The sequence below is a fragment of the Podarcis cretensis genome (assembly GCF_951804945.1).
Source record: "Podarcis cretensis genome assembly, chromosome: 17".
NCBI lineage: Eukaryota > Metazoa > Chordata > Lepidosauria > Squamata > Lacertidae > Podarcis > Podarcis cretensis.
This window is the reverse complement of record NC_137187.1, coordinates 40,309,399-40,331,209: the sequence shown is the minus strand read 5'-3', so window position 1 is coordinate 40,331,209 and position 21,811 is coordinate 40,309,399. Positions and strand designations below refer to the sequence as shown.

At 44.1% G+C, this 21,811-nt stretch overlaps 1 protein-coding gene and 1 pseudogene across 2 annotated transcripts in view; one reads left to right on the top strand and one right to left on the bottom strand.

Annotated features, from left to right (window-relative positions):
- The window catches only part of LOC307206023 (ras-related protein Rab-7a-like), a 15,907-nt pseudogene extending 10,637 nt beyond the window's left edge, over positions 1-5,270 (bottom strand). The window contains exon 1 of the transcript XR_013843954.1: positions 5,223-5,270. The product of XR_013843954.1 is annotated as a ras-related protein Rab-7a-like (transcript). The remainder of the gene's footprint in view (positions 1-5,222) is intronic.
- Positions 3,149-21,811, top strand: RENBP (renin binding protein). Its single transcript, XM_079958765.1, has 10 exons — positions 3,149-3,649; positions 4,625-4,700; positions 5,346-5,421; positions 5,926-6,098; positions 14,013-14,237; positions 14,332-14,413; positions 17,118-17,293; positions 17,412-17,543; positions 17,871-17,958; positions 21,048-21,811. The coding sequence occupies exons 1-10, from the start codon at positions 3,549-3,551 to the stop codon at positions 21,134-21,136; spliced, it is 1,218 nt and encodes a 405-aa protein (XP_079814891.1). The 5' UTR covers positions 3,149-3,548; the 3' UTR covers positions 21,137-21,811.

The following is a 21,811-nucleotide window of genomic DNA, read 5'->3' as shown; positions in this document are numbered from 1 at the left end:
CTTGTGCCAAGGCGAAGCAAGGATCGTGATGGAGAATCTCATGTCATAGCTAAGTCAGTCTTAATGCTTATTAAGATCTACAGAGATAAACCGTAGAAATCAGATCAGATTCACACACCTGTTCACAGGTGCTATTATCCTCACAACAGTTCTGCGGAGATTGGTGCTGGGCGCTTCCAGGAAACGTTGCCCTTGACCCTTAGCCTAGTCTTGGAACCATGGGAGTGGGAAGGGCATCCAGGGTCCGCATCGTGGGGCATCTGCTGAGGCCCACAGCCCTCCCTGCAGGGCCCTCCCACCCCACTGCAACCCCCTGCTTTGCTGCCCCTCTTTGCCACCCCTTCACCTACTCCCTCTGAGCAATCCGAAGCAGCCTGCCCTGGCTCCAGAAGGGAAGGCTAAGTGAGCAGGCGGCACAGGAGGGGGGAAAGGAAGCCCGAGCCCCCCCCCCCAGCTGTGCTCATCCAAGTGGTGGGAGAAATAAAAGGCACCCTGCACATGCTCAGATACAAGCACATACGTGTTTTAACAAATCATTCTGCAAGTGCCACAATCAGCCTCTGGTGCTGGCACAAACTAAGTCTTCTTAAGCCTTGGCGAGTGCCTGCTAACTCTCTTGTTGGGCAACCCTTTTGAAACGGCATTCGTATATTCTGTCATTTTCATTTCATATAATAAACCAAGCTTTCTTTGTTAATGTGTGTCTCAAGACTCTTAATGTACAGCTATTTGTTTGCCTCTAAAAATTACTGGGTTGCCCATTTGGCATTTAAGAGGTCTTTAGGATCGCCAGCTCAGGACAAAGTTAAATATTAGGCGTCAGGAGTTTTATTTAAGCATGGATAGAGGCAAACACATATTTGTAAATGGGTATACATTATAACTCTAGCAAAAGATTCCAAATCTCTTGGTGTGTGTGTATGAATACATGTGAGTGCTGGACATGCATGTGAATTCAGACATATACTGTAACACAGTCTGGAATGCCGTATTAATACCTGTTTTTGATGTGTGAGGAATGCCTTGAGAAGCGCTGACCCTGGAAACCTAGCTTGGCTCAGTTCTGGAGCAATCCGAGGTTGTACCACCCCCACCCCCACCCCACAACCTTCTGCCAATGCTGTGTATGCTCCTCACTACTAGGCAGCTAAATGTGCTTCTGTACATCTGGAATGTGGGGAAAGGTTGAATCTTAGAAGAACAATATGTGCATTGTTATATAATTAAGGATAAGTGTAGAAAGGCCATGGAGCTTTATAAAGCATTACATATGGGAAAACCCAGGGACCAGGCAGGCCCTGCCTCACAGAATTTGCAAACTACATTTTGATCGTAGGGGAGACCACAGAGGAAGTCAAGGATGCTCTCACTACTTTCAATGTGTCCTACACACATGAAATTCCCAGATAATTTTGCACCATATCAGTTAGTGTGTGATGGTTATTTGGTGCTGTTTAAGGCACACAAGTGTGTCTCGTGTGCACCATCATGTGTGACAAATGCGCATGGATCTATTTTGCCACATGTGCACATTCATCCAGTGAACGGGGCAGAGGATAGTGAGTGACCTCCCTTGCACCACAGCACATGTACAAGCCTGCTTTGGAATATAGATAGGGAGGGGATCTCTTGGTAGACCACCTGCCTTTCCTTGGATGTCCAAATGCAAAGGAAGTAGGGTGAACAGAAAGAAGAGGAGGACGGCTATTCCTTCACCTTTAACTGCTGTGCAGGTAATTTCATCCAGAGTAGCTTGTTGTGTAAGCCAGTGTTGCCCAACCTTCGGTCCCCAGCTGTTTTCGGACTACAACTCCCATCATTCCTAGCTAGCAAGACCAGTGGTCAGGGAAGCTGGGAATTGTAGTCCGAAAACAGCTGGAGACCAAAGGTTGGGAAACACTGGTGTAAGCTACATCTGCTGCATTTCCCTTTTCTGCACCACTGTTAAAAGAAGCTGGAGCCACAGACACCAGTTCCACCCAACTTGGTGGGGGGCAGAGCAAGCACATGACATGTGCACAACATGCACATGTGATGTCACACAACGGGAGGAGGCCACAAGGCCCAGTGCAGCTACAGACAGGCTGGGCGAGGCCCTTCACAGGCCACAGAATATTGAGGGAGTCTGGCCCCTCTGAAAATTGGGGGGGGGCTTCGGCCCCCACAGATGGTGCCCCTGGCAGGAACCCAGTTCTCTTTTTACCCAGCCTCCTCAAGTGAAGACAAGTCTCTTACATCTTTAAAAGTTGCATAAAAGGGGGGGGGCGCAGCAGTTTGTCCTGCTGCGGGGCTGAGAAAAGCTCAATCTGCATTCTTTTTAGTTGCATAATTGCCTTACCTGACACATGTCCAGTAGATCACTTTGATTTGTAGAACTGGCACTGTGGCAGGTGCTACATAATACTCATTCCACAGTTGACAGAAAAATCAGTATCTTAGTGCGGCAGCAACTACACTTTGGAACTCCCTGCCTGTTGCCTATTGATAACAGGCAGCTGACTTTACTGTACTTTTCTCAGTACCTGCTAAAAACATTTTTGCTTTGGGAAAGCCTATCTAGACATGTAGAAGTTACATGTTTTGATATTTTGTTGCTGTTAATTTTAATCACCTGCTTATCCTTCTTTGTTTTTATTGATACTTTTAATGTTTTTAAAACTGCTTAGAGGTTTGACTGCAATCAAGTGTTATATAAATGCTGTTAAATAAAATAACAACTAAATTCCTGCTTTCACCCAATTGTTAAAGACACGCCCCCCAGCTGCGAAACGCGGCTCTGAAGTAAATAGGAGAGAGCAGGTGGTCCCTCCCCGCCCCCCCCCCCCCCGGATTGGCAGCAAGATTATTCGGATGCCTTGGCGCCTTGCTATGGTATATATTTGAAACGAACCATGTGGTCCTAGAGTTTGGAAAGCACACGCACCGCCATCTCTCTCTCCAGAGTTCACCTGGGACGGGGCGGCAGCTGCTGGGTTTTTGCTGCCAAGGGGGATTCCTCCCCTGACGTACGAGCGGGGCATCCCAATAGCGGTGACATCACGCAGCCGCGTTTGGGGTCGTCCCTGCTCCCCGTCGCCCCTCGGCCCTAGGACGCAGCGGGGAGCCACCCGAATTAGGAAGGCTTACTGGGAGCGTCTAAATGCTTTGTGCCTTATTGTCGCCCTTTTGTTGTCACGATCACTGTTCTGGGATTCCTGCTGCCGATCTCTGGGCCGGATCACGGCAGTTGTAGGGTTAACAAATGGAAACAGAGGAAAAGGAACAAATCAGGGTCTTCGCCCCCCCACGTGGGAGAAAGGGTGGGGCTAGTGTCAGGTGACTTGGGAAAAATCATATGACCAGCAGTTCCCTACTTCTGTAAATTTTTAAGTTTTGGGGGGTGGGTGGGCGTTGTACGTGGTTTTATGCTAGTTTCCCGCGGACAGCGGCAGCGCGTTTCGGGACTCTCCCCTCCCCTCTCGGGGTCGGATCCTGGGACGGGCTGACTCTGCTGATCCAGAAGCACCGTCGCGCCCCTACAGGGATCGCCGCCGGAGAAAGCAGCGAGGATGGATTTGGCGTCGCTCTTGAGCTGGCATGGACGCATCTCCCGAGAGCTGGACGCCGTGGTGGATTTCTGGCTTCAGCATTCGCACGACGAAGAATACGGGTGATGGATCGCTGCCTGTCTATTCATCTAGGGCCCCCCCGTCGCCCCAGGGCCAGCCAGCGTGGGTTGTGGCTGAGGGGGCATTTGAACACGGCTCTCCCGCAGTCCAGTCCTGTAACTACCACACTGACTCCCTCTCACGACATGGGGGGAGGTTATGTTTATAGTGATGCTATACACGCCATTAAGGAAATCGACCCAAGTGGGGAGGGGGAAGAGGGTATGTGAAACAGGGGAGCCCTTCCCAGAAAGGGGTGGGGTGGAACATACCACTGAGATGCAAGGAGATACTTCCCCCTCCCTCCCCTCACATGGCCTGAGGCAGACAAATGTACCCTCCAGTGCGGGGGGGGGGCACCTCTGGCTTGGCAACCCTTTTCATTTAGCCCACTATTTTCGGGAGGCTGTGCCCACCTGACTCACACGTGACGTCATGCATGACTTGAAAGCAACCACCTGGAGCTTAGGGCTCCCTGTTGCTCCTTGGACCAGCATGGATGACATTCCACTGGGAAATTCTCCTCTGCAAGCTTCATGGAAACAAATGTGAGCTGTGGGCAAGATGCTGCTGTCCCCAGATATGCTCTCCTTCCATTTCCGTGGGGCTTGCGGAGCAGAATGTCCTGGCAGATGGTGCTCTGTGAAGCAGATCTGCCTGCCCTCTTAAAAGCATTCCGCGTTTGCTGCGCCTGCTTTAGCTCTAACTCCTGACGCCGCCAGAGGCAGATTCCTGTCTTACTTCTCCCAGGCCAGGGCTGGGGGAATCTCCAAAACTCCTTGGACTCCAGCTCCCACCCCCCACCCCCGGCCATTTGCTGCGCTGGCTGAGGGGCTATGGGGAGCCCCACTCAGCCACGCCCTACGGCAAGTTCCTCTTTAGTCAGTAGTTCTCTGCCTGGCCTGTTCTCATCCTTTCCTCTAGGAAATTGTGCCCCCCCCTCCTGGTTCTCACCCCTGCCTCTTCTTTCTCTCTAGGGGGTTCTTTACATGTCTGGGCCAGGATGGGAAAGTTTATGATGACTTGAAATATGTTTGGCTGCAAGGCCGGCAGGTAGGGGTCCTCAGGGGCCGTGGATTTTGGAAAACTTTTTAGCTTTTCTGTTGGGATCCCCTTTGTGTGGTTGGGGCTGGGGTGGGAAATGAGACTGGGGAGGCCCAGCCTCTCTGAAGCCAGCCAAGGCTGAATTGGAACCTGGCTTGCCTGGAATTGGCCTCAGAATCTGGTTTCAGTGCTGACCTTAAAGCTTGGAATGAACAGGTAAAGCAAATTTAATAAATAAATGGCACAAGTCTCTCTGAGCATGTGCAGAATGCCTCAACACTGCAGCTCCCCCGTCAATCCCCCATATTGGGAACGTTTTTGCACAAGGAATTTCCAAGCCAGCCTGAGGTCCAGCACCTGTCTCCTTAGAGGTTAAGAACAGGCCAGGCCTGCGCATCACTGTGGAGAGCCACGCTCACAGCTCGTACCCTGAATGGCAGACATCAGTGCCGGGGCTTAAGCCAAGGAAAGGAAAGCTGTGGCCCTCCAGGAACGGATGGAGTCCAGTTCCCATAATCCCTGACCACTGACCTTGCTGGCTGGGGCTGATGAGTGCTGGAGTTGAGCAAGTGTCCTCATCCCTGGCTTAGCCAAGGCAGATGTCTGCCATGAGACTAGAGGGCCCAGGTTACCTCTCCATCCCTTCCCAAACAGGTGTGGATGTACAGTCGGCTGTATCGAAAAGTACCAAGATTCCGGCGCCCTGAACTCCTGCAGGCAGCCCAAGCAGGTAACTTCTTCCACCTTGTGTACAAAAGCGACGGGATTTGGGAATGAAGGCAAAGAAGGGATAATATTGGGTGGGCAGACAGAGGTCTGTGGTGTGTGGACTGGGGCAGGGAGTTGAGATGAGGGCTGAGAGACTCTTGAAACTTCTGATCCTTTGGAATGGTGGTGGGATTATAGGGGTTGTCCCCCCACAATTAATCATCATCATAATCTAATCAGTTAGCCTTTCCTGTTAACTGAGTACTCCTTGTATGGTAAAACATTCCGCCCCCCAAGAGTGAGCCTGAGGCAGAGAGATTTTGCCTAAGGCCAGCTACTGCGTCTGTGGGAGAGGGGCAATTTGTACTGGGGCTTCCTAATTCATAGCTCAATCCCTGGTTGTGATCAGTTGGAGAAAGTGTAAAAAGTTGGGGGGGGGGTCTTGGCCCAAGTGCTCTGGGTATTTGGTTGCCAGTAGCAGAGAGGGGCAGAGCTGCCTTCCTCCAAATCTATTTCTTTCTCTGAGGTGGGGAGTTCCTGTTAGAGCATGCACGAGTGGCCCCACCTTCGCAGAAGTGTGCCTTTGTCCTGACTCGTGATGGGCGTCCTGTGAAAATCCAGCGCACCATTTTCAGCGAGTGCTTCTATGTCCTTGGGCTGGATGAACTTGGACGAGCAACTGGGGAACCTCGTTACCAGGTGAGGTCAGGAGAGCTGGATACAGATATCCTGATTGCCTGCCTGCCTCCTTATATGAACAGTGGGTATCTAAACCTGCTTATCCTCCCTCTCTTCTCCCTCTGATTATTACCTCAGCAAAAATACCCTTTCCCCAAAGCTATGGTACAGCTCCTAGCACATGGCTGATAAAACCGCAGCTGTAGGGTTGGGCCCAGAGTGGAGAGACCAGCTCATTTTACCTCATGGTGCTGCGGTTGAGGGACGTCTTCCTGTCTCTATGGATACTGGAGTTCCGTTGATAGAACTAGAAGAAGAATAGCCATAGGGGAAGAGGCTGGTCAGCTGGTTGAGTCTGCTCTTGTGTAGGGTTAACCCTTGTCCAAAGTACTGGTCCATGGGAGGTGCTGTGGGGCCCGCTGTGAACCTCTGCTCCCCCAGGAGGCAGTGATGGCCACCAACATAGATGGCTTTAAAAGAGGATTAGACAAATTCTTGGAGGAGGCGAGGGCTATCAATGCCCACTAACCATAATGGCTCTGCTCTGCCTCCGTAGAAGAGCGCTTAAGAACGGAAGAGGAGCCCTTCTGGATCAGACCAAAGGCCTACTTCGTCCATATCCTCTTTCCCACACTAGCCAACCAGATGCCTTCAAGCAACACATGAGAGCGACAGCTCTTTCTCACCCTTTTCTCTTGGGTAGTGGAACTCTACTATAACGCATATCTCTGTTGGTTGGAGGAGGGCTGAGTGGTTGGTTGTTGGGCAGCTATCTGGCTTCTTCACTTGCTCTCTCTCTCTTTTTTTTAAAAAAATAATATTTATTACCTTTTCCAACAGTTTAAACACTACAAAGAATTAAAACCATACAATACAACACAATACAATACAATACAAAACAAAAACAAAACAAAACAACAACTATACATTACACTAACAAAACACTAACATTAAACTAACAAAACAAACACAATTTAAAACACATCAAATAGTTTCAATATCTTATCTTTCATTCCCTTATTTCCGTGACCTCCTCACACCTCCCTTTTTGTATTCCACTTCTATTAATTCTTTCAGCAATTCCTTTCCATCTTCCTCTATTTTTAATCCTATAATTATCTTAACACATTCTAACCTTATTTTCCCTTTAATACTCTATTAATCTATTTGTCCTTAATTCCTTATAACATTTCTGCTAAAGCCATATAACTTCATTCCAACATTTTTCTAACATTCATTAATTTTACAGTATTTCCGTAAATAGTCTTTAAACTTTTTCCAGTCTTCTTCCACCGACTCTTCTCCCTGGTCTCAGATTCTGCCAGTCATTTCTGCCAATTCCATGTAGTCCATCAACTTCATCTGCCATTCTTCCCGGGTGGGTAGATCTTGTGTCTTCCAATATTTTGCGATGAGTATTCTTGCTGCTGTTGTTGCATACATAAAAAATATTCTATCCTTCTTTGACACCAGTTGGCCGACCATGCCCAGGAGAAAGGCCTCTGGTTTCTTCAGGAAGGTATATTTAAATACCTTTTTCATTTCTTTTTTTTTTTTAAATAATTTTTATTATTATACATTTTATAAAGTTCCCTCCAATTCTTCGTTCAATCCCGCATACAACAAATCATAATTATTTTTTGACTTCCTTCAACGTCTCTGACAATCATCCGTAGTTACACCTTTAGTACACATTCCCTTCTTTCGTATTGCCATTTTTCCTCCTTACTCCTATTATTTCTCATAAACAATACTTATTTTCTTTTTTTACAGTGCCTCTTTAAATCCCGCTAGCGTTGTGTTCACACCACATATATTTTTCAGATAATCCACAAATTTCCCCCAGTCTTCGATGAACTTTTGATCTTTAATATATCTAATTTTCCCAGTTAATTTGTCCAGTTCTGCATAGTCTGTCATTTTTAGTCTCCATTCTTCTATCGTCGGTATTTCCTCTTGTTTCCACTTCTGAGCCAACAGGATTCTGGCTGCCGTTACCGCATACTGGAAAAGCTTACAGTCCTTTCTTCTGATGTCCTTTCCTACCATTCCTAAAAGAAAAGCTTCGGGTTTTTTCGCAAAAGTATATCTTAACATTTTTTTCAACTCATTATAGATCATTTCCCAAAAACTTTTCACTTTCTTACATTCCCACCACTGATGAAAGAATGTCCCTTCCTTATCTTTGCACTTCCAACATTTGTTATCAACCTTATACATCTTTGCTAATTTTACAGGTGTCATATACCATCTGTAAAACATTTTCATCACATTCTCCTTCAGTGTGATACATGCTGTAAATTTTAAATGCTCTTTCCACAATTTTTCCCAATCTTCAAATTGAATATTGTACCCAAAATCCTTTGCCCACTGTATCATTACCGATTTGACCTCTTCATCTTTCGTATTCCATTCCAGCAATATCTTATACATTTTTGACAGAATTTTGTACTCATTGTTTATAATGTCCTTTTGGAAATTTGATTCCCTTTCCACATAACCCTTTTCCTTCAGATCTTTTTTAAATATTTCATTAACTTGGTAATGGTGCAACCAATCGTAAACTAGATCTTTAACTTGTTCATATGGCTTCAGTTTCCATTTTCCTCCCTCTTTAACTATCAGTTCCCCATAAGTGGCCCATTTATTTCTCATATTGATCTTCTTCACAGTTATTACCTCTAACGGGGACAGCCAGTGTGGAACTTTTGGTTCCAGTATATTCTTGTATCTCTCCCAAACCTCTATTAGTGAACCCCTGAAGATGTGGTTTCCAAATCCTTTGTGAACCCTTTTTTTATCACACCAAAGATACGCGTGCCACCCAAATCTGTTATCAAATCCTTCAAGATCTAATAATTCATTATTTTCTAACTTTATCCATTCTTTTAACCAGCACAGACAGGCTGCTTCATAGTATAGTCTCATATCTGGCAGGGCGAAGCCTCCTCTTTCTTTTACATCCGTCAGTAATTTAAATTTTATTCTAGGCTTCTTCCCCTGCCAGATATACCTTGAAATCACTTTTTGCCATTCTTTAAAAATTCCTATACCCTTTAATATGGGTAAGGTCTGAAATAGGAATAACATCTTTGGTAGCACCGTCATTTTTATTGTGGAAATTCTTCCCCAAAATGATAATTTCATTCTGGCCCACACCTCCAGATCCTTCTTTATTCCCTTCCATACCGGGATGTAATTATTTTGGTATAGATCAATATTCTTGGCTGTCACCCAAATTCCCAAATATTTAACCTTTTTCACCACCTCTATCTCTGTTCGTTGTTGCATTAAATCGATCATCTTTTGATCCATATTTTTTACAATCATTTTTGTCTTTCTTTTATTCAATCTGAATCCTGCCACCGTACCAAATTTGTCCATCTCGTCCAGTACCTCCTCTATACTTTCTACTGGTTCTTCCATAGTCAGTACCAAATCGTCGGCAAAGGCTTTAACTTTATACTCATTTTGACCTACTGCTACCCCCTTTATTTGTTTGTTTTGTCTAATTGCATTTAGAAAGACTTCCAGAACCGTTATAAATAATAATGGCGATAACGGGCAACCTTGTCTTGTTCCTTTAGATATTTTTATATCTTCAGTGATAACATTGTTCACTATTAATTTTGCTCTCTGTTCTGTATAGATTGCCTTTATGCCATTGAAAAACTCTTGACCAACCTCCATATGTTCTAAATTCTTCAACATAAATTCCCAAATTATGTTGTCAAAGGCCTTTTCTGCATCCACAAACATTAGAGTCGCTGGTTTATCACACCTATCAGACAGATATTCTATGACATTAATTATAGTTCTTATGTTATCTCTCAGTTGTCTGCCTGGTAGGAAACCTGCTTGATCCTTGTGAATAATCTTTATTAATATCTTTTTCAGTCTCTTTGCTAGAATTCCTGCAAAGATCTTATAATCTATATTCAGAAGCGAAATAGGCCTGTAATTTTTGACTTGTGTTAAATCAGAGTCTTGTTTTGGGATTAATGTTATATATGCTTCTTTCCACGTTTCTGGAATGTCTCTTTCTTTTAAGATATTGTTCATAACGACGGTCAGTGGGGTCGTCAACACCTCTTTCATTTCTTTGTAATAACTTGATGTAAACCCGTCTGGTCCTGGGGCTTTCCCTCTTTTCAAGTCCTTTATCGCTTCTTGTACTTCTTCTTTTTCTATTGGGGCATTCAGCTGGTCTTTTTGGTCTGTCGGGATCTTTTGCACCATTTTCTCTCTTAGATATCTTTCTATTTTCTTCTTATTATTCCTTTCTTTATTTTTATATAATTGCTTGTAAAAGTCCAAGAATCCTTCTCTTATCTCTTTCGGGTCGGTTGTCTCTTCTCCCTTTATCATAATTTTATTGATTGTATTCTGCTCCTTTCTTTTTTTCAGTTGCCACGCAAGCCATTTTCCTGATTTATTTGCTGATTCAAAACTTTTCTGTCTTAGCCTTTTGATGTTCCACTCAACTTCTTTGCTTAATATCATCGCGAATTGTGTTTGTAAAATCTTTATTTCCTGCTTTATTTTCAAATTGTTAGGTTTTTTGATCAATTTTTGCTCATAGTCCATGATCTGTCCTGAAATTTCTTTTATCCTTTTTTCCTTATTGTTTTTCTTCAATGCATTTTGTTGGATCAATAAACCTCTCATTACTGCTTTGCTTGCGTCCCAAACAATACTCATTTTGGTACCTTTGTCCACATTGTCCAAAAAATATTCGGATAGTTTCTTTTGCGCTTTTTCAACCATCTTCTGATCGTCCCACAAATTATCATTCAATCGCCACCTAAATGATCTCTCTTCAAAGCCTTTTAGCTCCAATTCTATGGGATTGTGATCTGAGATCACTCTGGCTTGTATTTCAATTTGATGAATTCTTGGTGTCAGTTCGTTCGAAACCCAAATTTGATCTATTCTTGACATTGACTGATTCGGTTCTGAATAATGAGTAAATTGCTTCTCCAAGGGGTGCCTGAGTCTCCAGATATCAATCAAATTGCAGTTCTTCATCATCGTAAAAAACGTCTTAGGCAGTTTCCCTTCTTTATTCTTTGCCTCTCTCAGTCTATCCATTTCCAATGATACCACACCATTCATATCTCCCATTATTACAATTTTTTGGTCCATGTACTCAAATAGTTTTTCTTCCAATGATCTGTAAAAATCAGTCTTATTTCCATTTGGTGCATAGATCCCGACAATTATTAATTTCTCGCCTTGCCATTTGATTTGGACAGCTATGATTCTCCCTTCTTCATCTTTGAATAATTGGTGAGATTCAATTTTATTTTTAATGTATAGAACAACACCTCTCTTTTTGTCTTTATCCGAGGATATAAATTCATTCCCTAATCTTTTGTTGATCAAAATTTTTCTATGTCTTTTTGCCACTTGGGTTTCTTGTAATCATATGACATCTAAGTTTTTCTTTTTCTTTTTTAGAAATTGTTCAATTCTGTTTCGTTTCTTCTTATCATTCATCCCATTAATGTTCCAATTCCAAAATTTCAGCGCCATTCTTCTTCCAATTAAATAAATTTAATTTATTTTGTTTTACAATCTGTCTACCTCTTCTTCTTCCTCTTCCTCTTCTTGCGAGCTTTCCCCGTTTTGTTCCTCTTCTTCTCCTAATTCAGACTCCCCCTTCAGTCCTAATCCTCCCTCTGCTCCCTTGGTCTCTTCCTCTCCCGTCTGTAGTTCTTTGTATCTCCTCAGAAATTTTCCTATTTCCTCAGGACTGGTCAATCTTCTTTTCACACCTTTGTAAAAGAACGAAACTCCTTCGGGGAATTCCCATCTGAAGTCTATCTTGTTTTTTTTGAGAATTTGCACCAGTGGTTTGTAAGCTTCTCTTCGTTTCAGCAGCCTTATCGGTATATCTTTAAAGATGATTATGTAGTTCCCGTCTATGTAGAGTCTCTTCTCTCTGTTTCTTTGTAGAATCAAATTTCTCATTTCTCTATCCTTGAATGTGACCAAACAATCGCCTGGAAATTTCTTTGTTTTGCTTGTTCTTATTTTCATTCTAAATGCATACCTTTTTCATTTCATTATAAATCATCTCCCAGAATGTCTTAATCCTTGGGCATGTCCACCAAAGGTGAAAGAATGTACCTTCAGGCTCGTTACATTTCCAACATTTATTATCGGGCAAATGGTAAATTTTTGCAAGCTTGACTGGTGTCATGTACCACCTGTAAATCATTTTCATTAAGTTTTCTCTTAGGGCATTACATGCCGTAAATTTCATACCTGTGGTCCATAACTGTTCCCAGTCAGCCATCATTATGTTATGTCCAACATCTTGTGCCCATTGAATCATAACTGATTTCACCATTTCATCCTGAGTGTTCCATCTCAGCAACATTCTTGACAAATTCTTAGTTTTTGGATCAAACAATTCTGTTTCCAATTTTGATTTTTCCACCTGGAAGCCAACTTTTTTGTCCGAATTATATGCCTCCATTATTTGGTAATAATGAAGCCAATCTCGCACTTTATTTTTCAATTTTTCAAAGCTCTGCAATTTTATTCTGTCTCCATCTTGTTCCAAAATTTCCCAATAATTCGGCCATTTGGCCTCCATATTGAGTTTTTTCTGTGCCTTCACATCCATTGGTGACAACCATCTTGGGGTTTTATTTTCTAACAAATCCTTATATCTTATCCACACATTAAACAATGCTTTTCTAACAATATGATTTTTAAACGCTTTATGTGCTTTTACCTTATCATACCACAAATATGCATGCCAACCAAATACATTATTAAAACCTTCTAAATCCAACACGTCAGTGTTTTCAAGAAGCAGCCATTCTCTCAGCCAGCAAAAAGCAGCTGATTCATAATATAGTTTAAGATCTGGCAGGGCAAATCCACTTCTTTCTTTAGCATCAGTTAATATCTTAAATTTTATTCGAGGCTTCTTGCCCTGCCAAACAAATCTGGAAATATCTATTTGCCACTTCTTGAAACAATCCATCTTATCCAAAATTTGCAATGTTTGAAACAAAAACAACATCCTTGGCAGCACATTCATTTTTATCACAGCAATTCGGCCTAACAATGATAACTTCAAGTTTGTCCATATTTCTAAATCCTTTTTCACTTCAGTCCAACATTTTTCATAATTATCCTTAAATAAATTCACATTTTTGGCTGTCATATTTACCCCTAAATATTTCACTTTCTTAACCAATGTTAATCCTGTCTCCTCCTGAAACTTTTCTCTCTCATTCACAGTTAAATTTTTCTCTAAAACCTTAGTTTTCATCTTGTTCAACTTAAAACCTGCTACCTGTCCAAATTCTTGAATCAGTTCCAATACCCTTTTAGTACTAGATTCTGGCTCCTGTAAAGTCAACACTAAGTCATCAGCAAATGCTTTCAGTTTGTACTGTTTAACTCCCACTTGTATACCTTTAACCTCTTGGTCCTTTCTAATCATATTTAACAAAACCTCAAGGACCGATATAAAAAGCAATGGAGAGATTGGGCAACCTTGTCGTGTCCCTTTCTCAATCTTGAATTCTTCTGTCACCACATTGTTCACAATTAATTTTGCCTTTTGTTCTGAGTAAATTGCACCAATACCATTTTCAAAACCTTGGCCTACCCCCATCCCCTATAGATTCTTCTTCATAAAACTCCATGAGATGTTGTCAAAGGCTTTATCTGCGTCCACAAATATCAGAACTGCCTTGGTTCACTTGCTCTCTCTCACCCTCCCTGCCGATCAGCCCAGATGAAGCCTGAGCAGTGAGCCAATGAGTTTGGCCAAGGCCTGCTGAGTCCTTTGGAGAAGTGGGAAACCTGACTCCAGGCATGGATGTTGTGGGAGTGGGACCAGCCCTAACCTTAGGTTTCCACTTGGCTAATGGGTATTTTCGTAGGTTGTAATGATGTTCCTGTTGGCAGAGGGAAGCCCTGGCAATGATGGAGGCTATTGTGCACTGGGTGAGGGAGGATCCCTCTGAGCTGGGACGCCCACTGCTGGCGGGGGCAAGCCCACATGACTCCATGGCTGTTCCCATGATGCTCCTCAACCTGGTGGACCAGCTGTCAGAAGGAGATGCAAAGGCTGCAAGCCGGTTCAGTGAGCTGGGAGGCTGGTCTGCTCAGCGAATCCTCATGCACGTGCAGGTAAAGGGGTGGGAATGGTCGCCCCCCCCGCCCTTTAGTCTTGCTTTTGTCTATGTTTGATACGTTTTAGAATAGAATTCTTATTTCGCTACAGAGGGATGGTGCTGCTGTGTTGGAGAATGTTTCTGAAGAGGGCGAGGAGTTGCCAGGGTGTTTGGGAAGACAACAGAATCCTGGTAAGAAGAGATCAAGAGCCAGGATGCTTTGGGAGTCAAGTGCAGCAGCATATATTTTGCTGTGGAATTTCATGTTAGCCAGAACCCCAGGAATCTAGATTTTTAGCAAACAAATTTCTAGCCTGTTTAGCAGTAGAGCAAAGTTTGAAAATATCTCTGTCAGACCCACAGGTTAGGGCAGTGGCGTAGCGTGGGTTGTGAGCACCCGGGGCAAGGCAAGTAATTTGCGCCCCCTAACCTGAGTGAGCCAGGTAGGGGCAGAGAGCTGCGAGTGCAAGCGCCCCCCCCAGATGTTGCGCCCGGTGCGGCCGGCCCCCCCTGCACCCCCCACGCTACGCCACTGGGTTAGGGTCCTGAATGAAGAGTTGGGCTGGTGTATGCATTGCACTCCATTGCTGGGAGATTTGTAGCCCTCCAGATGTTGGATATCAAATCCCATCAGCCCCAGCCAGCAGGGCCCCAGTCAGGAATGATGGGAATGATGTACTCCCAGCAACACCTCAAGGTCCACACATTCTCCAGCCCTAGATTGCAGAGGATCAGGCGGTGGAACTCTGCACTGCACCACTGTAGATTGCAGGGGCCATATTTTTAATGTAACTAGTCATGGGCTTATCCAAGAGGGGATAAGCTGCCCCCAAAACCAATAAAAATCAACAAAAATACATAGCTAACTGAGGTTCTGCCCCCCCCCAACAAAAGGCCTGCCCCTCCCAACAAAAATACTGGCTAAACCCAACTAGTTCAGATTTTGCCAGCCTGGTATGTCCTGCCCCCACCATAAGATAGGTTGCGACTCTAGGGGCCGAGGCAATTTTGACATCCCCCCCCAATGTCAGCCCCCTCAATTTTCAGAGGATGTTTGGCTCTGCCCCCTGGTTTCTTGCAATGTTGCACAAAGTTGCATCAGGTTCCCTCAATCCTCTGGAGAAGCTTCTGCACCAGAATGTTTTGGACCACAATTTCCATCAGCCCCAACCAGTATGGTTGTGCTGGCTGGGGCTGGGGCTGGGAGGGTGTTGGATATTCCAAAGTATTTGGAGGTTGCCAGGTTGGTGGGGGTTGGCACGTCAGGGCTACTGTTAGTTGTGCTCGCTTGCTATGTGCAGGGAGTCTTTACATGAAGCCTTCAAAAGTACTACACCGTTCTCTGCAGTCTGAAGTGGTGCAGCCCAGATAGCTACCCTCTCATACTGCAAAGACTGGCACCTAGACCCTGGCACAGCTCCTTACCAGCATCCCTGCCTCCACAGCCCCCTTGCCCCTTGTGACAGTTTTCTTTCTCCCGTCCCCAATTTATGCAAGAGAGAGAGAGGCTGCTCAGCTGGGAAGCAGGAACAGTTTCACAGAGGCCCCATCCTGCCACCAGCTGGTGCAAGCCAGTGGCGTGTAGGGGGCTCCATAAAACTGCCAGGGTGAGCAATGGCCGATGTATGCTTCTCAGCCAAGCAGGTTAAAGAAGTGAAGGGAGGAACAAGCTGTATTGGCCCCTCTCCGATGCAGCATGTTTCTCCCTCTGCGCCGGTTTGGGGGCAAAGTGGGATGGCAGCTTCACTCAGCAGGATATCGCTGGTGAAACTGCCGCTGCCCCTGAGTCCCTCTGCCTCCAGTGCCCGGCTGCAGCTTGTTTCTCCCTTGGCGCGCTGGGCACTGGTGGCTAAGGAACTGAGGAGGAGGCTGTTTCACCTGTAATATACCACTGAGTGAAGCTGCCATTGCTGTCTGCCCCTCATACCGGTCCTGGGCGATGAATTGATACATTGCCCAGGCCTACCCCACCTGTGTTCCTTCTGATGTTCCTAGACTACAACTCCCATCATCCCTGACCATCGGCCACGCTGGCTGGGGCTGAGGAGAACTTGAGCCCACTAACATCTGGAGAGCCACAGGCAGGCCCATGCAGAGCTTGTCTGAGGCCTGGGGCAAGGATCTTGTTCTCAGCATGACAGTGTAAGTCTGGCAAGCCCCTGGCAGGACCCCACGGCCAGCCCAGCCCTCCAAGGCCCAAGGCAAGTGGACCCAGCTGCCCCACAACCTGCATAGGCCTGACCGCAGGTTCCCTAGCTCTCCTTATTTATGTGTATGTGTGTTTAAAATTATTAGTACTTTTTCATAATAAAAAATCAACAACAACCATCCCTCCCTGTTCTCCTCCTGGTGGCTAAGGAACTCAGGAGCATTGGTGGTTTCACTTGCAATATGCCACTGAGTGAAGCTGCCATTGCTGTCTGCCCCTCATACCAGTCCTGGGCGATGTATTGATGCCACACCCAGGCCTACTGGAGACGGAGAGGAAGGGTGTATCAAAAGGAAAATGAATTGATATTGATTTTTATATATTAGTAACTTTGTATTACTGTAACATTTCTGTATGTGTGTTTTTGTAATATTTTGTGTAAGTTGTCTGTTGTTATGTCAATTTTCTGTACACTTATTAGAGATATTTTTAATATATTAAGTGATATAGAAATAAAATAATCAATCTGCCTTGGGAAGGGGTGGGAGCCAGTTTTTCCTGTCAAGGGCTGCATTTCCTCAGCATTCTGTGCTGGGAGCTGCGTGCCAGTGCTGAGTGGATGGATCACCCCTCCCTCCCTCCTTCCCTCCGCCCACCGCATGGAATTAGGCTGAGGGCAGTAGGTTGCCTGCCCCAGAACTCTTGAGCCAGCACTGGGGTGTTTCTTCTCCATTTTTTGTTTCTAAGGCCATGCGATTGAAGCAGGCTGGTTCCTGCTCCGCTACGCGCAGCGCCAGCAGGACTCGGACCTCGTGGCCCAGGCTGTGGAGAAGTTCATGAAGGAGCCATTCCGTCTGGGCTGGGACCCTGAACATGGTGGACTCTTTGCCTTCCAGGATGTGGATGGCCTCTGCCCAACGCAGGTACAGAAGCTTGGACCCTAAAGCCTACATTCACCATGTATTTGAGAACTGCCCTCCTCCTGGGATCTCTTGGGTTGTTTCCTCCCACCCCCCAATTTTCCCCCTCTCTCTTCTTCAGTTAGAGTGGAAAATGAAGCTTTGGTGGCCACACACAGAAGCCATGATTGCATTTCTGATGGGCTTTGCTGAGACTCGAGACCAAGAGCTCCTGGAACGCTTTGTCCAAGTGGCTAAATATGCCTTTGCCAAGGTAAGCTTGAAGGCTGGCCATGGAGGGCAGCGGGTGCCATTAAGTTAGAAGAGAGGTGGTGAGATGAGGTTTGAAGAAAGTGCATTTCCTGGTCAAAGGCTCTGGGGGCTGGGAAAGAAGTGGTGCCCGAGACCTTGCAGAGCTGGGTGCTGCTTGGGTGCAGCCTAAGGCAGCTTCCACTGGTCAATATGGTGACCGTCAGCTTCCTAACCTATGGGAGTAGCACCAGGAACCTAAAACCCCTCCATAGCTCACATCTCACACTGTAGATCATCTTATAATCTGATATGCATATTGTTTCACCATCTTTGCTTGTTCTTCTCTTAGTTCAGTGACTCACAGGCCGGTGAATGGTTTGGCTATCTGACCCAGGAGGGCAAGGTGGCTCTCACAATCAAAGGAGGGCCATTCAAAGGTAAAGAGGCTGTGTGTGGTGGCTTAATTGTGACGGTTGGGGAGGGCGGGCAGTAATAAGATTTAATCTGAGCAAGAATGTCAGCAAGGCGCACCTGCAAGGCCTTTTTCCAGTACTGAAGCTCAGTGGTAGAATGCAGAGCGCAGTGTAACAAGAGTGGCTCTAGAATGTGTGTTCGCTCTGCTACTGATAACCAGCACCCACTCACAGCTGCCTAGAATTAGCAGTGCGGGCAGAAAGAGACAGCAGCATATACCTGCCTCAAGTAAATGCTCTCTTGGGATCACCTGCTGCTTTTGGAGTAAAATGACATGCTTCCCCTATGACCAGTCTGCCCTTATGCATCCGTAGGGCTTTGAGGGGGAAACTACTACTGCCCTGTTTGAAGTGTTAATGCTTCTATAGCACTATCAGCTTGCAAAACTTGTCAAGGACATTGAGGGAGAATTGCAATATCCCCATTAGGACTGCAACTTTTTCAGGTTTTACATCTATTACTCTGTTTTCATAGGCAACCAACATGCTCTTGATTTAAGTGCTATTTGTTTATAACACATCTAGATTATTTATGAAAGCTGAAGATAGCAGGCCCCATGGCTCAACCCCTCACACAGGAAGGAAGGAATGCCTCTTTTTTAATTAACTTATTTATTGATATTTATTCATAGATACTACAAAAATACATACCCATTACAAAGTACTTTTTATAATATACTAAGACAGCTACTTAGTCTAAAAAAGAACTAAGTCAGAAAGGAGAGACCTGAAAAACGAACAAGGGAGAGAAAAGGGGAAGAAAGGAAAAACTACAGAACTACAGAAAAGAGTAAGAGGACTTCTGTCTCTTTGTCCTGCAGCTACATATAATATTTATTCCTTAAAATCTGACCATCCTATCTTTATACCAGTATTTTTTCAGTCTTCAGATTCTGACAAGTTCATTTTCTCTTTCATGCAAAAAGTCCTTAAGAAATTTCCAATCCTTAACAAATGTAATGATTTTTCTCTAATTAAAACATGTTAACTTTGCCATCTCAGCCAGATTCAATAATTTCATCAGCCATTCTTCTATAGTGGGTAGGACTATCTTTTCATCTTTGTGCATAGAGCAGTCTTGCTGTAGTCATACATTGGAGTAATCAGGAATAAAGTTAAGGAGCTACTGGTGGAATTTCTGGAAAAGGAGGCTAGAAATATGGAAGCAGAATTGGATAAAATTTATAGAATCAACACACTACGGAAAAATAAACTTCCAAGAGATGTCCTGGTCCAATTTGTTAGGATAAAAAACACCTAGAGACGATACAGATTTGACTGTGCTGAAAGAAATTCTACCTAAGATACTACATAAAAGAAAAGAATACAGCTTAACAGATAAACTTAAACAGAAAAGAATCCAATTTAGATAGGATGCAGCAGAAGGATTCTGACTTAATACAGTACAGAGAGCAAGAGAATTTGTGGAGAGATTTAAATCTGATATTAAAGATGTGCAAGTGGAGGAGACTTAAGATGCAGCAATGGGAGCATCAAGTATAGAGGTGACAAATTAACTTGACTGACTATGGATTACAAAATTTTAACATGGAATATAAATGGGGCAAATGCTTCACAAAAGAGGAAAAATGTATTTTATCACTTGAATATAGTGAAATTAGATTTAAGATGTTCACAAGAAACACTTATTAGGAAAAAGGACACAAAATATTTGATTCAAAAGAAATTAGGGGAAGAATGTATTTCTGCAGGAACAAAGAAAAGAAATGGAGTTATATTGTATATATACATTCCCAATTTTGTCCAAAATTGATTCTTTTGGATGAACAAAGTAAATTTGTTGGGGTGGAAATTAACATTTGTGGAAAAATGATTTTGGATCTAGGTATATGTGCTCCAAATGATAACAAATCAGCTTTTTATAAAGGATTCATGGATAGACTGAGGGATTATGCATATGAAAACTGGTGCTTTATGGCAGATTGGAATGCTCTCCCCCAGACAAGTCAGGAGTCAGAGAAATGTATTTTGCAGCCTGTTGTCTAATGTGGATGAAGGAGTGGTTGACCTGGAGAAGGGAGAGGACTTTAGAAATAGGGCATGACCTAAGGTTTGGATGGCATGGATATCTGTGGAATAATAAAGTTAAAGTAGATTTTAAAAATCACTGTATTCGAAGTACCATATTAAGAATTTGGAATAAATGCAAACCTCGGTTGCACCAAAAGACACCTGTATGGATTTCACCACAAGAAGTTTTTCACAGAAAAGAGATGACAGGCAAAGGGAAATGGATAACATACCACAAAATAATGGAAACACCTCAATGAGATGGGGGAGCTTCTTGAAGCAAAGCAAGTATGCTTCCCCCAAAAAACTATTTGTGTTGTTCATGCACAAATTATGCAATCCTAACCATGTCTACGCAGAAATAGCTTATATTGAGTTCAGTGGTGCTTACTCCCAGGTCAATAGGGTTAGGCTTGCATTTTAAGATTTGCCACACTGGAATCCTCTTAGCCTTGGTGGTATTTTTTCTGATCTGTAATATGCATTCTGCTAGCTAAACTTCCATTGTTGTGATTTTTTAGTAACCTGCAGGCATTCTGGAGAGATTAGACCAGGCTTCCTCAGCCTTGGCCCTCCAGGTGTTTTCGGCCTACAATTCCCACGATCCCTAGCTAGCAGGACCAGTGGTCAGGGATGCTGGGAATTGTAGTCTCAAAACATCTGGAGGGCCAAGGTTGAGGAAGCCTGGATTAGACAAATGACTGCTTGACTTCCTTTTCAACCTTCTTTTTACCATTTCCCTCATTTTTATGAAGTTTCTCCACAGCTGTTCAAATGAGCCAAGAGCTGCCCCTGATGGTTCCAAATCTACTTCCTGTTTGGGTTGCTTCTGCCACTAAACCTTCCTGGGTCACTTGCTTAAGACACATGACTTGCAATACTTTAATGCCCCCACACCAAGCTGTGGTTAGGGAAATGCAGTAAAAGAGGGTGTTTGGGAGACAGGATCCCTGTCTTGTTTCATTTATTTAAAGCATTTTGATCCTGCCCCCTTACATTCCTCCCCATGTCTATCTTTGCAGGCTGTTTCCATGTCCCCCGTGCGCTCTATATCTGTGAAGAAATTCTGGAATCGCTCATAAGGGAAACTCAGTTGACCAGCCAGGGATGAAACACTCCACTAACTTTTGTATTAAGTGAAGGGATGGGTGTTCTCTACTTTCTGCCTGGGATAAATCTTAATTCCAGCCACATTCTTCTTCAACCATGGTAGAAACTAAAGAACCCCTTTTCAGCCACTTCTCACTCCCAGTTCCAGTGGCTGTTTTACACTCCTGGCCAACCTTGATTTTGCAGAACTCCATCGTGAACAAACTTGCTACGGGTCCCAGGCTGTGCTCTCTTACAGGAAGAGATAGGCTGTTAACCGCTGGTCACATCCAGACCATACCTTTAAAACATTATGAAGCACTCTTACACCACTTTAACAGTCAGGTTTTCCCCAAACAATCCTGGGAACTGTAGTTTCTGTGTGATGACCCAACAAACCTATAATTCCTAGCACTGTTGACAAACCATAGTTCCCAGGATTCTCAATGACTGTTAAAGTAGTATAAGAGTGCTTTAAATGTATACTGTGAATGTGACAATATTTTGGCTCTTAACCGTTTTCATGGTGGGAGAATTTGGGATTTTTTTTTTTAAAAAATGCTTTCCTTCTCTCCCTGGTTACGGAGCCTTTGCCATTTCCTTGCCTGATGTTCACCACTTGCCTTTTCTTCTTTGAGGGTCCAAATGAATCTCTGCAATTGAGAAACAATAAAAAAGATACACACTGAATGGAAAA

Coding starts and splice junctions, on each gene's coding strand:
- RENBP (XM_079958765.1), top strand. CDS start 3,549: ATGGATTTGGCGTCGCTCTTGAGCTGGCATGGACGCATCTCCCGAGAG. Junction 4,701..5,345: donor TTTGGCTGCAAGGCCGGCAG/GTAGGGGTCCTC, acceptor CTTCCCAAACAG/GTGTGGATGTACAGTCGGCT. Junction 5,422..5,925: donor CCTGCAGGCAGCCCAAGCAG/GTAACTTCTTCC, acceptor TCTTTCTCTGAG/GTGGGGAGTTCCTGTTAGAG.